General features: G+C 43.1%; 1 protein-coding gene across 2 annotated transcripts in view; it reads left to right on the plus strand.

Moving 5' to 3' along the window:
• LONRF3 (LON peptidase N-terminal domain and ring finger 3) overlaps positions 1-13,944 on the plus strand; it is a 39,411-nt gene extending 25,467 nt beyond the window's left edge. For both annotated transcript variants that reach the window (XM_020906954.2, XM_020906955.2), the window contains 5 exons: positions 1,289-1,410; positions 3,712-3,870; positions 4,475-4,637; positions 5,651-5,800; positions 9,127-13,944. In XM_020906954.2, coding sequence (XP_020762613.2) covers positions 1,289-1,410; positions 3,712-3,870; positions 4,475-4,637; positions 5,651-5,800; positions 9,127-9,282 — 750 coding nt within the window. In that variant the 3' untranslated portion in view covers positions 9,283-13,944. The remainder of the gene's footprint in view (positions 1-1,288; positions 1,411-3,711; positions 3,871-4,474; positions 4,638-5,650; positions 5,801-9,126) is intronic.
• Positions 13,945-15,044: the final 1,100 nt, after the last annotated feature.

The raw sequence follows: 15,044 nt of genomic DNA on the forward strand, positions 1-15,044 counted from the left end.
AAGATGGGATTGCTTTCCTGATTGTAGGTGAGAAGCCCATGGCCGTTACACTTAAATAATGCATTCGTGTTGTGGGAACATTACAACATTCAGAACAGCAGAAAGAAGGAAAATCTACTGTTGACATTTTAATATGTGCCTTTCCTGGGTTTTTGTTTTAGCATCAGCAGAGGTTCACCTCCTTCTTGGATAGGCTACCTTCTGAGCCATTGCTTTCTCCCAAAGACTGGGCAAGCCTCTGATTTTCTTGCAGCCAGGCAATGGCAGTGGCTAAGAAGGCATCCTGGAAGCAGAGGCTGTGGGGTCCTGGACTTAGGGGCTAGAAGTTATTTCCACCTGTCTCTGGGTATTCACCTGGGGTCACACTTGCACCATTTTCCAGAGAGAGAAATATCTTATTCCGATCATGTTCACTGCGGAATAGATAGACGTTGGCAAAGGAAAAAATGTCTGAAGCCTGCAGTTTTATACTCAGGAGCTCCCCCTGCTGGGTCTGTGTGGGTAGTTTCCATAACTAGCAATTCTCTGCAGATGTTGTCATCCCCATTGTCTGGTTCATGCCGTTAAACACCCACTCCTTACAGCTCCTTGGATATGCACAAACTAGGGGTGTTTGGGATGAGAGTAATACTGACAGTTGAGCCTGAGTTAGATTCTGAAATCAGGGTTTATAATGTAAATTCGGTGATATCTAGATGTTATAATAAAAAAAAATAAATAGGTAAATGAAATCACCAGTATTTAGTTTATTTTAAAAATACTTAAGTTAGAGGAGAAAAATAGTTATATAGACTCAAAATATCCAGAGGCCAAGCACTGAGAGTGTGGCAGGGCAGGAAAGGATGAATGATTTTAGAATTGCTTTTTAGTTCCCTGAAACGTTTGTCCACAGACTTCAGCGTATCCCAGGTGGAGAACATTCTGGGAGCTTATAAACACAATAATCAGAAAAAGGAAAGGATTGTCTCCCTTAATTGACAAGAAACATGATCATAATCAATTTCAGTGTTTTAGGAAGGCTATGGCATTTTTAAAACTTCAATGCAGGTGTTTTTCCTTGTTAAAATATTTTTTTCTAATTACAAAAGTAATTCATTGCATGTGTTTTTTTTTTAAGGTAAACTCTAACCTCCAGAGATTATATACATTATGATCATATGAGCTGCCAATGTGTCGGTCCACATTACTCCAGTATGTTGGTCATTGAACTGTTCTACTGATTACATCAGAAGAGCTTTGTATTTCTCTGATGACTGTATAATATCTAACTGCCTTGTTCCCCGTGTAGTGCTTGGCATCAAGAAAGTACAGCAAAAACGTCATAATGGAAGAGCTAATAGCTAAATTCCTTCCAGAAGAATTCAAGGAACGAAGGAGACTTTATGAAGAGGAAATGGAAGAACTTTCTAAGTATGCACACTGCTGTTTTCAGTTTCATTCACGCCAGCTCATAGAACTGAAAGTGCACATATCTTCCCCATTTAATGATACCATGCTGATAGCTTGAAATTGGCCACAGTGAGAGTGTTGACACCATGAAAATTGGCAAATGCAGTAACAAGGACTTCCCCTCCCCACCCCTAGAAAGCCGATTGTTCATTTACCAGCTTACTACTGAAAAAGCTTAAGTCAAACCACTGACCAGGTTATTGGCGCTAGTAGCTGGGTGTCATGGGCAGGATTAGATTGGAATAAGTTATCAGGGGAACTGAATGAAGTAGAGTTGACCCTTAAACAACATGGATTTGAATCGTGCAGTTCCACTTATATGTGGATTTTTTTCAGTAGTAAATACTGTAGTACTACATGATGCAATGTGTGGTTGGTCAGATCCACAGATGCTGAACCATAGATAAAAATCAATGAAGGTGAAAGTCACTCAGTTGTGTCCAACTCTTTCCGACCCCATGGACTATACAGTCTGTGGAATTCTCCAGGCCAGAATACTGGAGTGGGTAGCCATTCCCTTCTCCAGGGGATCTTCCCAACCCAGGGCTTGAACCCAGGTCTCCTGCATTGTGGGTAGATTCTTTACCAGCTGAGCCACCAGGGAAGCATGGATAAAGAGGACTGGCTCTAAGTCACATGCTGATTTTCAGCTGTGCAGAGGGTCAGTCCCTGTAACCCCCGAGTTGTTCAAGGCTCAGCTGTACTCTGAAGACAGTCTTCAGATACATAAGGAGGTTCTATGAGGTTAAGAACTTTGATATCAGTCAGACCTGGGCTTGTGACACAGTTTTGCCACAAAGTGAGTAGACTTCATGACCTTAGGCAAGTCACTTAATGTCTCTGGACCTCAGTTTCCTCATCTGTAACTTGGGGATAACAGTAGTTTCTACCTCAAGGACTCATTATGAAGCTCAAATGAGCTAGTGCAGAGTAAGCACTTAATAAAAGTAATGGTAAGAATGCTTCTGGTTATTATGATTCCTCTTCCATCACAGGTGTTGTGAGAGGTGGCAAGTAGGGGTGAGATGGAAGTAGGGCTCCAAACTCTCCGCCTCAGGTAGCAGAAAAAGCGGGGGAAGTCACTAATTTCTGCCTCTCATACTGCTGCCCTCTCATCTCCCATTCCCAGTGGAATTCTTACAGCGTTCTGAGGGTAAAGCTCCTGAGGGGGCTGTTCTGGTTTTATGCCCACCCCATAGAAAACAGTGTTAAACTGAAACCAGTTTGTTTGCACCTCTCCCTTTGACTAACATGTTTTCCTGGGAAGCCAGAAGTGCAGTCCTTCTTTTCTCATTGACATATTAGATCTACTGCAGGAGTCTTTATCTTTCTTTCTGATATTAAGTTCACCTTGAATCCTTCTGAACCCTCTTCTCATGAATTGTTTAATGTCTTATTAATAAACACTGGAATTTACTGGGGATATTCCTTTAGGGGAATCACATTTAATCCTTTTGAGATTTGGGCAAACAGTCTGATATTTGTTGGCAGGTTTGGGTTCAGATGTCCCTGTGCTGGATTTACTAGACAAACAGAGAACTGTGATCGGGATGAGCTGGCCTGGTTGGTGGTTCCCCATCAGGCTGTGTGTCTGAATCTTCATGGCCACACATTGCGAGGCAGACTTATAGGTCTTGATTTCAGAGCCACTGCACCAGTGTCTCTGGGAGGGCGAGGTGCAGTGGCCAGGTTGTCTGTGTTTAAGGGCCTCCAGTGACTCCAATGCACAGGAGCATTTGAGCATCACTGGGCTCTATTACTCTTGCCTCTCTACTGCTCCCTCCTCCCAGCTGGGCCTGCCATGCACATCCTCTGGGAGCTTTGCAAATGGGAGCTACTCACAGGGATCTTGCAGAGATTTTCCCACCATCCCTCTGGAGAGCTGGGTCCACTTTTACCACCAGTGCCCTTCCCCATACTGCCAGCAAGACACCTGGAGAGATTGTTTGGAGTGGAGAGTATGAAAGAAAGAAAAATATGAGGCATAACTATCATCAACAATGTTAAGGTACTAGAGAACTTCATTACCCAAATTAGAATGTATAGAATGTCCATTTTAATCATAGCCCTTAGGCTAACCTATGCATCAGGTAATGGGACTCAGCCCACAGCATCAGATGTATTTTACTATTTTTTTTATGAGCCGTCCACACTTTGTGCCTCCTTGTCTTCCTGTGGGGGATCCACATGGTGAAATTCGACCAGCCTTTCTCTGTTCTGCTCCCATGCTGTGAGATCCATGTCATTTGCTCTTCCTGACAGCTTAAATAAGAACGTGCCTATTTTCGTGTGCACCATGGCCTACCCCACGGTTCCTTGTCCCCTGCACATCTTTGAGCCTTGCTACCGTCTGATGATCCGTAGATGCATTGAGACAGGCACACGACAGTTTGGCATGTGCCTTGGAGATCCTGTCAAAGGGTAAGCGAGGAGTTAGGTGCGTCAAGGGAGGTTGGGTAGAAAAGATTTGTGGTTTTACCTCGGGGCTCTTCCAGGTGCGTTTGTAAGGATCAGGGTCCCTCTGGCCCCTAGATTTAGCGTGTGAGAGGCTGCCTATTTAAAGGCACCCCAGGATCAACCTTTTGTTAAATGGTTGATACATATTCTAAAACTTGTTTTATAAGAGTGTGGGCCCTGGAATCAAACTGCCTGGGTTCATATTCTGGCTCCAGCCTTGGAGGAAGTTTGACTTCGGGCAAATAACTCAACCTTTCTGTGACTCAGTTTCCTTATCTGTAGGATGGGTGCAATAATAGTGCCTACTTCTCTGGTTTGTTGGAAGGATTGGGGAGTTAATAATGCACATAAAGTACTGAGTACAGTACAATAAATGGTAACGGTTACACATTAAGATGAGTTTTCACACAAGCATTGCCTGTGGTGTTATTGCAGCCATAGACCCTGGGACAGACAAGAAGGCAGAAGTCCCTCAAGGCACAACATGGGGCTATAGAGATGGAGCAGGGATATCGGGTCAGGGAAACAGTTTATCAAGAATTTACTTAACTCCATTCCTTCTAAACAGGTTTGCGGAATATGGCTGCATCCTAGAGATCAGAAATGTTCAGTTCTTTGCTGATGGCCGCTCAGTGGTCGACAGCATAGGCAAGAGGCGCTTCAGGGTCCTCCATCAGGGCCAGCGGGATGGTTACAACACAGCTGACATCGAATACATTGAAGACCAAAAGGTGAGGGTGGCCAGTGCCAAGAATTCTGAGGCCAGGCTCACCATGTAGCTTGGCAGATCAAGATGATTGCAGGAGGATTTCTCGGCACTGATGGGAGCCTGGGGATTTCTTCCCCATCTGCTGCAGCCACATTGAATGCCGCCGGGTTGCAGTTCAATTGTGGAAGAGCAGCGCACAGCCCAGTGTCCAGCCTTCCCCTGCTTAGTTGCTGAGTTGTATCTGTGCATGAGAGGTGCCAAGCCAGATCAACCCTGCCGCCCATTCAGCACTGGAATTGGGTCTCTGCCAGGGATATCAAGATCTGGAGCTGGATCTACATATATATATTTGATTTTTTGATTTATTTATCTTTTACAACTTTTGCTTTTGAGATAATTGTGGATTCACATTAACATTTTTATTTTTAAACATGCAACCTGGCCAAGAGCCCTTCCCGATAATCCATCATCCCATAAGGGAGAAAGAGGACATGTCCAGTTAATCCTGGGTTTTCTGAATTAATGGGTAGAAGAAGAGGTAAATTATCCCATAATCATTGATATTTACATTCACTACATAGTACAAGAGTAACAAACATTTGCTCAATGAATAACTGTATTTGCCTTGGAAGATAGAGTTACACACTGAGACACATACACATTCATGTCCCTCTTCCCAGGGAGCATTGGGAAAGCAGATGTCAAAAATGAAAAGGAGAGAGGTGTGAACCAGCACAACCTAGTTGAACAGCACACATCCACTCAGGCCAGTTTGCATCACTAGTTTTCTATATGTCTGGCTGTTTCAGCTCATTTACCCAGCTGAACCTTTCTCCAGTCCACCACCTTCAGCAGTATTTCCACACAGTCCATCATCCAGCTGAAGAGCCTTTCACACATCACACAGCAGACAGCCATAAGGGTGAGCCTTCCCAGAGGGTGGCAGGATGGATGCTCAAAGAGCCACGTGTCAAAAAGGGTTCTAGGTGTGATGGAGAAGGTACAGAATGCTTCATTCCACTTTGGTACTTTCAGGTTCAAGGAGAGGATTATGCTGAGCTCATGGGATTACATAGCTGTGTCTATGAGCAAGCGTCATCATGGTTCCATTCCCTCAAATCATCTCTGAAGAACCGGATACTCAATCATTTTGGTCCAATGCCAGAGAAAGATGCTGATCCCCAGGTATATGAAAATGTCTTTTTGTAATCAGTCATTCCCACCAGATAAGAGAGCCTGGGTTTTGTGATTAGATGGGTGTGTGGTTTCCATCCAGCAAATTTAGTGTAGAGGGGGAGATGGATCCAAATTGGTCTCATTTGGCTAGGCAGTGGGCATCATGGTAAAGAACAAAAGGACCCCAAGTCAGACTTGGGGTAACTAAAGCAGTAGGAATTTGAATCCAAGACAGGTTTTGAGAGATTAGTTAGGTGAGAGGATGGGAACACAGGCACCATCAACAGAAGAGTCTTTCATGGGAGTCCAGATGCCCACCGTGGTGATGTGTTAGGGTGACAGGATTCACAAAAGGCCAGGCTTAAAAGAAGGGGATTTAGGGGAGCTGAGACCAAAGGTTGCCATGTCTCAGGGGCTTCAGAACTCTCTTCCACATTGCTCTCTCCCCCATTGCTCAGGGCCAGCCACCTTGCAGGGCTCCAGCTGCAGGACCACAGAAACTTTTCATACCCAGCTCCCTCGAAGCTTAGCCCTGGAGGTCTAGATCCTTGTCATTGTCCTCATTATGAATGAGCAAGTTTCCTGAGAAAACTGACCCAATCCTTAAATCTACCCTTTTCTCTGCTCAATAAGAGTTCACTAGATTCTACCAGATCAGTCTATTTCCTGGAGGGATAGGTCCATGTGAGAGATCCAGCTGGAGATCAGAAAAAAGCTCCCCAGGAAAGTGGCAGTAGCTGTTTCATGAAGCTTTCCATGCCTAGTGTAAATCAGGGAATACTTTCTCTCTAGGACAAGATTGGAGATGTTGTAGTCAAATATTAATATTTTCACACCATCACCTTCCCACATTCTGAGCTAGCTTCTACAATATCATCCCTATAACTCCCTTGATTCTTGACTTACACTCATTCTTGACTCTGTCACAATAGTAAAATAGACTATGTAGGTTCTGACATCCATGCTAAAAGATTGGTCCTCCTTACCTCTAGCTATGTGACCTTGGCAAGTCCTTTCCCCTTTGTCAACTTTCCCCTCATCTCTGAAATGAGGGAGGTAGATGAGGAGGTCTCTAAAGTCCCTTCTTCCTCTTGCCTTCTGAGGCTGTAAAACACCAGTCCCTTCCCTAATGGGCTGAAGTGTCTTGTTTCCTCCAGACCACAAATGTGACTCCTTCCCCCTATTCAAAGGCATCATGAATGCTGGAGGGAGAAGGGCAGTTAATGCTTCCCAGTGATCAGGCTCCTGGCTCTGGGCCAGTGTGACTCATGACTACGACAGAGCTCAGAGGAAGCTCACGATCAAGTTGAATATTCCCCTTCATCTTCTGGAAAGCATTCTCCCCCAGTCAGGCAGAAGATAGAGATCAGTAATGGTGACAGCATCTTCCATAAGAGAAAACACAGATGCCACAGAGTGATTCATAAGGGCTCAGTGACACAAAGCTGAAATCTTGGGTTCTGTTTCATTTCTTATGAGGACTGTTATCATGTTGCTCTGGCAGCAGCAGCAGCAAAAAAAAAAAAAAATCGCGTCTAGTTTGAGCCATTCAATGCTATAGCCCCAGCGGTCCCATTAATAAGAATGTTCTAAGGCTCCAGAGGGGGTTTCTTAGAAACTGCCGCATGTATTAACATCAGCTTAAATATCTTTCTTAATGATCTTGGGAAATACAGTTCAGGATATATCTATCTAACATTCAGAACTTATCAGAGGAGGGAGGAGATGTTACAGACTGCAGCAAGGGACAAAAAGAATCCAAATGAATCTAGAGGCATAGAGAAGCAAAGAGGCAGCAAGGGTTGGAGGAAAATCAGGTGACCAATTTGGAGGCAAATAATCCCATGTGTAGATGGTTTGACCAGAATGTGGTTCTCTGCAGTTCTAAAGCCAGCCTTCCAAAGGATGTGGGCAGAAAGCTCATTTGGGGCTTAGTAGGAAATAAATTGGGCTTCCCTGGTGGCTCAGTGGTAAGGAATCTGCCTGCAGTGCAGGAGACGTGAGTTTGATCCCTGGTGGGGAAGATCCCCTGGAGAAGGAAATGGAAACCCACTCCAGTATTCTTGCTTGGAAAATTCCATGGACAGAGGAGTCTGGAGGACTCAGTCCATGGGGTTGCAAAAGAGTCGGACAGGACTGAGCAACTAAACAACAACCAATGAGAAAATAAGTCATCAGTGTCTACAGTGTGTGCCTGGGACACTGCTGACAAACAGAATTTTGGTGCAGGATTTCTGTGGGGTGGGAAAGCTCTTTATTCAAGGAAACCTGGGGTGGAATATATTTCCATGTGACTGTGTTTTGCAATTGGAATTTTTGCAAAGTTATCCTTTGGGACTGTGAACCATTGGCTCTGGTTTTTGGGGAGAAGCTAACTGTGGCCCATATAGTAACCTGGCATATGTAGATTCTTGCCTTCAGCCAAAAACAGGGAAAAGAAGGGAGGTAAGAGACACACGAAGCCTAAGAGGTCATAAGAACTGAAGGCTCACATGCTTTGCACACCAGGCCAAATGGCCTAAACAGAATCTAAGAGGTGGAAGAGGCTGAGTAGTCATCTCTCGGTCTCCACAGGGGATTGGTTCCAGGAGGCCCCTTCTATAAAGTGACGCAGTGCAATGAGTACAACCAGCCCTCTGCATCTACAGGTTTCACCTCTGCAGATTCAGTCAACCAATTTCAATCCATAATTGGTTGAGTCTGTGGATATGGAGGGCTGACTGTGGTAGCTAGTTCAGCTCATGAAATCACACTGGCTAGAAGGTATGGTGTATTTGTTAAGATAGCAATGTGTCTGCTTTAACCACTACCAAAAATAACTGTAGCTTAAACTAGATAGCAGAAGTCATAGAGATGGAGAGCTAGGGCAGCCCTATTCCATCAGATCATTCAGACACCCAGGCTCATTCCTGGCAAAGCTGTACCCTCCTGTAACTGCTGCCCTCATCCTCCTGAGTGAAGAAGGTGATCATCACTATGTCCACGATCTAGCCAGGGGAAAGGGAGAGAAAGATGAAGGCGAGGGCACATGCCCCTTTCCCAGAGAATGACCCAGAAGTTATACGCATCAATGCCTCTTACATCTCATTAGCCAGGACTTTGTCTTATGGCTGCAAGGGAAACTGAGCAATGTAGCTTCCCTGCCTCGGCCCCAGTGGCTGTATGCCCAGCTAAGATAAAGGAACTAGATATTGGGGTCGGGGGGGTGTAATTAGCAGTTTCTGCCACACACAGAAGTAGTTCCACCTGGATTGTTTCCTGGCGGCTTTGGAAGCCTGCAGACTGGGATCGCTTCTGTGGGAATAGGGTGAACCCATACCATTTCTCTGTTGCAGATCAACCCAAATGGCCCGGCCTGGTGCTGGTGGACTTTAGCGGTTCTTCCACTGGAAAGCCGCGCTCAGCTCCCGTTCCTAGCAATGACATCCCTGAAGGATCGGCTGAATGGTATTCGGCGAATCCTGGCCTTTATATCCCGAAACCAGAACTAGTGAGTGGATTGCTGAAAAGGAGCCCCTACGCTCCCCCACCACTGCAGGGGAGTCATCTTGTAAATATATCTAATTGCAATAACATCTTAGAAGGAAGTATCAAACAGAATCACTCTCCTACTATTGATCAGAGAGAAATTAAGTAGAAAGACCAGAAAAATGTGATCTGTTTGCAACTTTCTTTCTGAAGATGCTTCTTGACATGCTGCACAACTACATGCACAGCAGAGGTTGTTTAAGAGCCCAGAAGAAAAAAAAATTTTTTGATTTTGACATAAAATTTTCTCAAAGTTTAAAGTGGTTTTGCTTTAATTTTTGTCTTTCATAGAGGAATGATTGTGTGGTTGAAATGTGATACCCAGTTCCTAATCATGTTGCTACATTATCTTACTGACTTTTGAGATCTCATTCCAAATGTTTCAGATTTTATATAGCATTGTGTAAAATAATGTTCATAGTTCTTTCGGTTTTAATAATTTATTTTTTGCACTACAATATCTTTTTTTTTCCCTACATGTGTGTTTGTAACTATTTAAGTATGCATTACTGAAAAATACTGCTTTATTTATTGCTGTGGTTTACCATGTACCTAGGGGGAAGTAACAATACTAGAAATGTGTGATTTTTGCTTTAACAGTTTGTGCTACATGTGACCCCAGTTCTTGAACCATTTCAGTATCTATCCAATTGATGCTTAAAGGAAGTTCAGCATCATGCTAAGATCATCTATCTTTACAGATTCTATTTTGCTTTCAATTTGAATGCAACAGTAGAAAACACTTATGGGATTCGGCCTAGGTTATGGAATAAGCCAGGGTACAATAAAAATAATCCATTTGCTATGGAGGCAGGATGAAGGAATTATTTTTCTGGACTCAAGAGATGAATTAGAAGAGTATATTTTATTACAATCTCTCATAGGCATTTATTTCAGCAATCTAATTATATCTTAATTTCTCTCCAATTCAGTTAGAATGGGAAGGCAGGAGAATATTTAACTCTTCAGAGGTGATGGTTTTCAGTCTGGCACATCACAGCCATACCCAGCTAGCCTCCATACCCCGCCTCTTGTCAGTCAGGGTTGTGAGGATTGTGGCCTGGCTAGCATGTGTGGAAACACTTGATGAGGATGGTTCATTATTAAAAGTGTAAAGAAACCAGGAAAAAAAGATGTAGAACCCTTTTTAAAAAACCCTCAAACTACCTTTTTGGTTTTTAAGTCTTTTCAAAGGAAGCAGACAGTTAATCATGATCTTCCCTCCTTGTTGTGGTGGGCTAAAGATTTCAACACAGGGGAAGAACAGTGATAAGAGAGTAAGGGTGAGGTCTTGTTTAGCTTGCTTAGTGCAGTTTGATTTCTTCAGTGCTACGACAACATGAAAACAGGAGTGTTATAACAACCAAGTGAAAAGATTAGGGCAGGGAAGAAATGAATCGTGTTATTCCTACCTTCACGTAAATAATCCCCCCATGTGACTCTGGACAGCTGCGATGCGTGACTCATGTGCAGCCCATCCACTCTGTTCCCATGAGAGGTTATTGCCTCAAGTAATCAGCCTGACTTTTTCCATCACCACCTGTGGCTAGAAGCAGAAAAGGGAGAATGAGTTGATCCAGGCAACAGAAAAGAGATTCATGTAAGCAGAAACCAAATAACCTCTTCTGCACTTTCTTAATGAACACTGTGTTGTCAGAACATTGTGGTCCCAGGTTGGATGTTTGGAGCCCAGCTGGGCCAGTGAAAAATGGAAGTGTAGGAGTGGTTACTGCCCAAGCAAACTCTCCCAGGCTCAGGGAGGAGGAAATGAAAGGCTCCCGCTCCCACTTGGTGCCCAACCAGATGGTCAGAATACAGTCCTAGGACAATAGTTTCCTATTATCTAGCATAAATGCAGCAAAGAAGAGGGTCATAAGTGTCTCTGATTGCTAGATGTGTTACTTTTGTGATTTCAGTTTTTCTGAGAACCAGTTTGTCATCTAGCAAATGGTAATGATAAATACTTCATGTAGGGTTGTTATTAATACAACATTAAGTGAGATAATATACATCACTTAGCATAGTGCCTAGTACATAGGAGTCATTCAACAAGTAACTGCCCTGCTTAGATTATTCATAGTTACAGAATATCATCAGGGGCTACATTTCCATAAAACCATGCCTTTACATACAATACCCATTTCCAAACCCTTTACAATTGGTTGAGGGAATCCACACCTCTGATTTTCAGACCATAACTTGATGATTTACATGTAATTCCTTTGGGGGTCAAGTCTGTTTGGGAAAGTGAAAAGACTGGAAAACAAATGAGGGTTAGAAATAAGGGAAAAATCCCATGCCAGCAAATTTTCCCTCTTTCAAGAGGACTAAAAAGTATTGTTGTTTGGAGGTCTAGAATTTCTGATATAATGGAAGCCTTAAATTCTAACTCCATAGAATAACCAACTCATCACTTCTTGCTCTCCAAAATGTATAAAATTCCACATCATAGGATATTTCACATTTATGAGTGAGGACCTAACTGTAGCAATAGATCTTGGCTAGGCAGATATGCACTTGCCTCCCAGTACCCTTGATACACATTTGGATTGTTTTATAGCAAGCTTTTGTTTCAGTAGTGGTGGGAGGCAAGGTGCAAAGCTAAGCCTTGACTTTCTTTGATATGTACTTGAATGGGGTAATCAATTGGACATGACCATTTCACTGCTTGTGAATTGATTTTGCTGCAAAGCTTAGGAATAAAGAGTATACACAATAAAAACAAAAAGTTAAATCTAGGCCAGAAGGACAAGACTTCCCCCTTGGTAGTCAGTGCCATTTATTCAGCTAGTTTATTGTGATTGACCTAGCCTTTTCCTAGTAGGTTATTTTCCCTGTGTGTGTGTGTGTGTGTGTGTGTGTGTGTGTATAAAGATGTATATAGGTGTATATAGATGTGCATATATATGTGTGTGTGTACTTGTGTATATATATATATTAGGTACCAAGCAGACATTATGCCTTTCTGCTTTGTACTGTACTATTATTGCTGCTAGCTAATAACCAGCAAAATGTAGAAAATGAAAAATGATAAAAACTAAATTTCTGTAGATAACTTGGAGAAAAGAGTGCTTGCCCCTTATTTAGTGGGGTAGAGAATTGACTATGTTAACAATTTGCCTTTTCTGAAGGCCGACTGCATCTAGTCCACTGCTGCCATAGCACTCTGGGGCTAGCCAAATCACTGCGCATGTGGCGCTTCCAGTTCTGCTTGTGGAGCCGGACTGGGTTCAGATAGTCCCCTGTGACTGGGTGTTGGAGCGGTGGAGCTCTGAGGCTGGTTCACAGCACCCAGAGGTCTCTCACTGCCAATAGATCACATACTGTTGATGGACTGGAACCCGTTGGGGACTGTGTTTCCCCTCACCAACTCCTTTTCCAAGATGGGAGTGTTATTCAGGGACTCGTTCCTTGAGTTCCCAACATGTTGACTTTGCATCCATTTCTGTTTCCCAAGGCAGAATCATAGCAGAGATGTGCAATTGAGATGCAAATAGAAGGCATCCCGAATAAGAGAAAAGGACAGATTTTCAGCCCATTCTTGGGCATGAGGAATGAGGTTTTGATTTGATCAAAGACAGTTCTGAGAAGCAGCCGGCTGCATGGCCTGCGATTTGTGGCCTTTCCTGAGTGCAAGAAAGAAGGAAAAGGAGCCAAGTCAAATGTATGCATTTGGTTCCCCTTAGAATGATAGCTCCCACTGTTCAACTATTTTATAATCTGGATTATGCACAACCAGAGGTGAAATGAAGACATTTCCCCTTACAAATGGGTGTTTTCAAATGCGCTGTTAACCTTGAGAGAGAAGTGCCTGTAATTCCTGTTCCTGGTGTCATTTTAAAGCTTTGCTTTGTGACTGTGTAGCCGTTTAAAACCTTGTCGCAGCAAATGTGATTAACAAGTTTACAAAGCAACACTGTAGCTTATGCTTCATTTGAAAAGTTGCTTGACATTTATCTATAGTCAAAGCAATGATAATAAACAACAACAAAATCAAAGGAGAGCAAATAGTTCAGTGTGGCATCTTAGGCTTTACCTTAGATAAACTAGTTCCATCATTTTATGCAGTTCTCGGTAATGCCAGGATTAAAATATCAAGCAAGCCATTTAAACAGTGGCAAATGTGTCTTTGTGTTTGTAATTCCCATTGTTTGTTAAGCAGCCATTTTACTCTTGCATTGTAATGACCCAAACGGGGAATAAATATAATGCTTCTTTTTTTTCTTCCCATATTGCTATTCAACTACCTCTATATGCTTGATGTCTCTTTAGGGTCTTCTTTCCTCAAAATATACAAATGAAGTTTCAGCTCATCTATGTTGTAATAACAATGTGATATAGACAGTCTCTGTGAAAGCTTGTTGTTCATTTAAAAATGTTTCCTATTGTCTCACGTTGTATCTAACACAACTCTACCCATACTGTAGGGCAAGAATTGCCCAAATAACTTCAGTATCTTTTTGTCAGAAGCTGAATTGAAAGCAATCAGAACATCTATTTTGTTCTTGTTTCTATTGGTTGTAATACATTTGACTGGAAGATGTTTCAAGGAAATAGACCTTATGTATGTGACAGCGAGGCAGGTGTGAACTGATTAAACTAATTGTTTAAAAATGCACCAGAAAGCTTGTTGTTACTAATTATGTTGAAACTTTTTGCTAATAACCTGCCACTACTTTGTCAATCCGTTCATATATTGGGTTTGTTTAAAACAGAGCACAATACCTAGTGTATTTTCTTTGGCATGATAAAATGTTCATGAAAGCAAATTACACATTTTTATTTCGATTCAATGGTGTCTCAACAATAGGCTGAAGCTAAGGCCCATGGCATGAGCCATTTGACAGGAAAACTGGTAAAATTGGCTAGGACAATGAGTGATGCTGAAAGAGCTGGCACTGGCATGAGCACTTCAGTAACGTCTCAACTCGTTTAGCATACGGGTGCTAGTCTCGTGCCATTGAGGACTTTACACAGGTTCCATTTTACCACTGAAGAAAAAAAAAAGACATAGGAGTAGAACAATTTAAAAAAATGATAGAAAACTCCACTTGGGCCTGACCTTGTTCTTTGTAACAGAATCTTTCTGGTAATTGAGGAAAATCCGAACTCCTGCCAGCCAGGTCCCAGAGGGAATGCTTGGCTCTGTTGGACATGGCCCTTCTATGCCTCATTTGCTGCTGTCTGGTTCTCATGAGATAGAGCACACACAGGCCAAAGGCATAGTCTTCCCTTCAAGGCAGGTCTTCTGCCCAGAATGCCTCCTAATTCTCTCTGGAGAACTGGACTGAATCATCTAAAAAGAAGGTCTTGTTCGATCAAAGCCAAAGCCAACACTTTCTGCTTTCTGTCTTCTGGGATCCACCCTTTGAGTTCTCCATGGCCTAAGATGCCTCCCTAGAAGGAACTCCCGGTCTCAAAACAAGACAGGAGCCAGAGAAGGGATGGACAAATGCCCTCAACCCACAGGCTCCCAGATGTTTAAACTTTCCTGTCCCCTGTTACATTCTATGATTTCTTCACTCCTAGGAGGGACTGGGGTGGGATGGGAAGGAGCTGATGTCAGTACTGTTCATATTGCCTTCTTCCAGGCAACGCAGAAACTTCCCAGCAAGACTTGTCCATGGTCAGTCCACTGCAGAGCCATGCCCTGGTCAAGGCAGAGGAGGGGGAGGCCCCAAGGAGCCCTGCTCCAAATCTCAGAGTTCACCTCTCCCACCCTTTC

This window comes from Odocoileus virginianus, unplaced genomic scaffold (genome assembly GCF_023699985.2).
Source record: "Odocoileus virginianus isolate 20LAN1187 ecotype Illinois unplaced genomic scaffold, Ovbor_1.2 Unplaced_Scaffold_1, whole genome shotgun sequence".
NCBI lineage: Eukaryota > Metazoa > Chordata > Mammalia > Artiodactyla > Cervidae > Odocoileus > Odocoileus virginianus.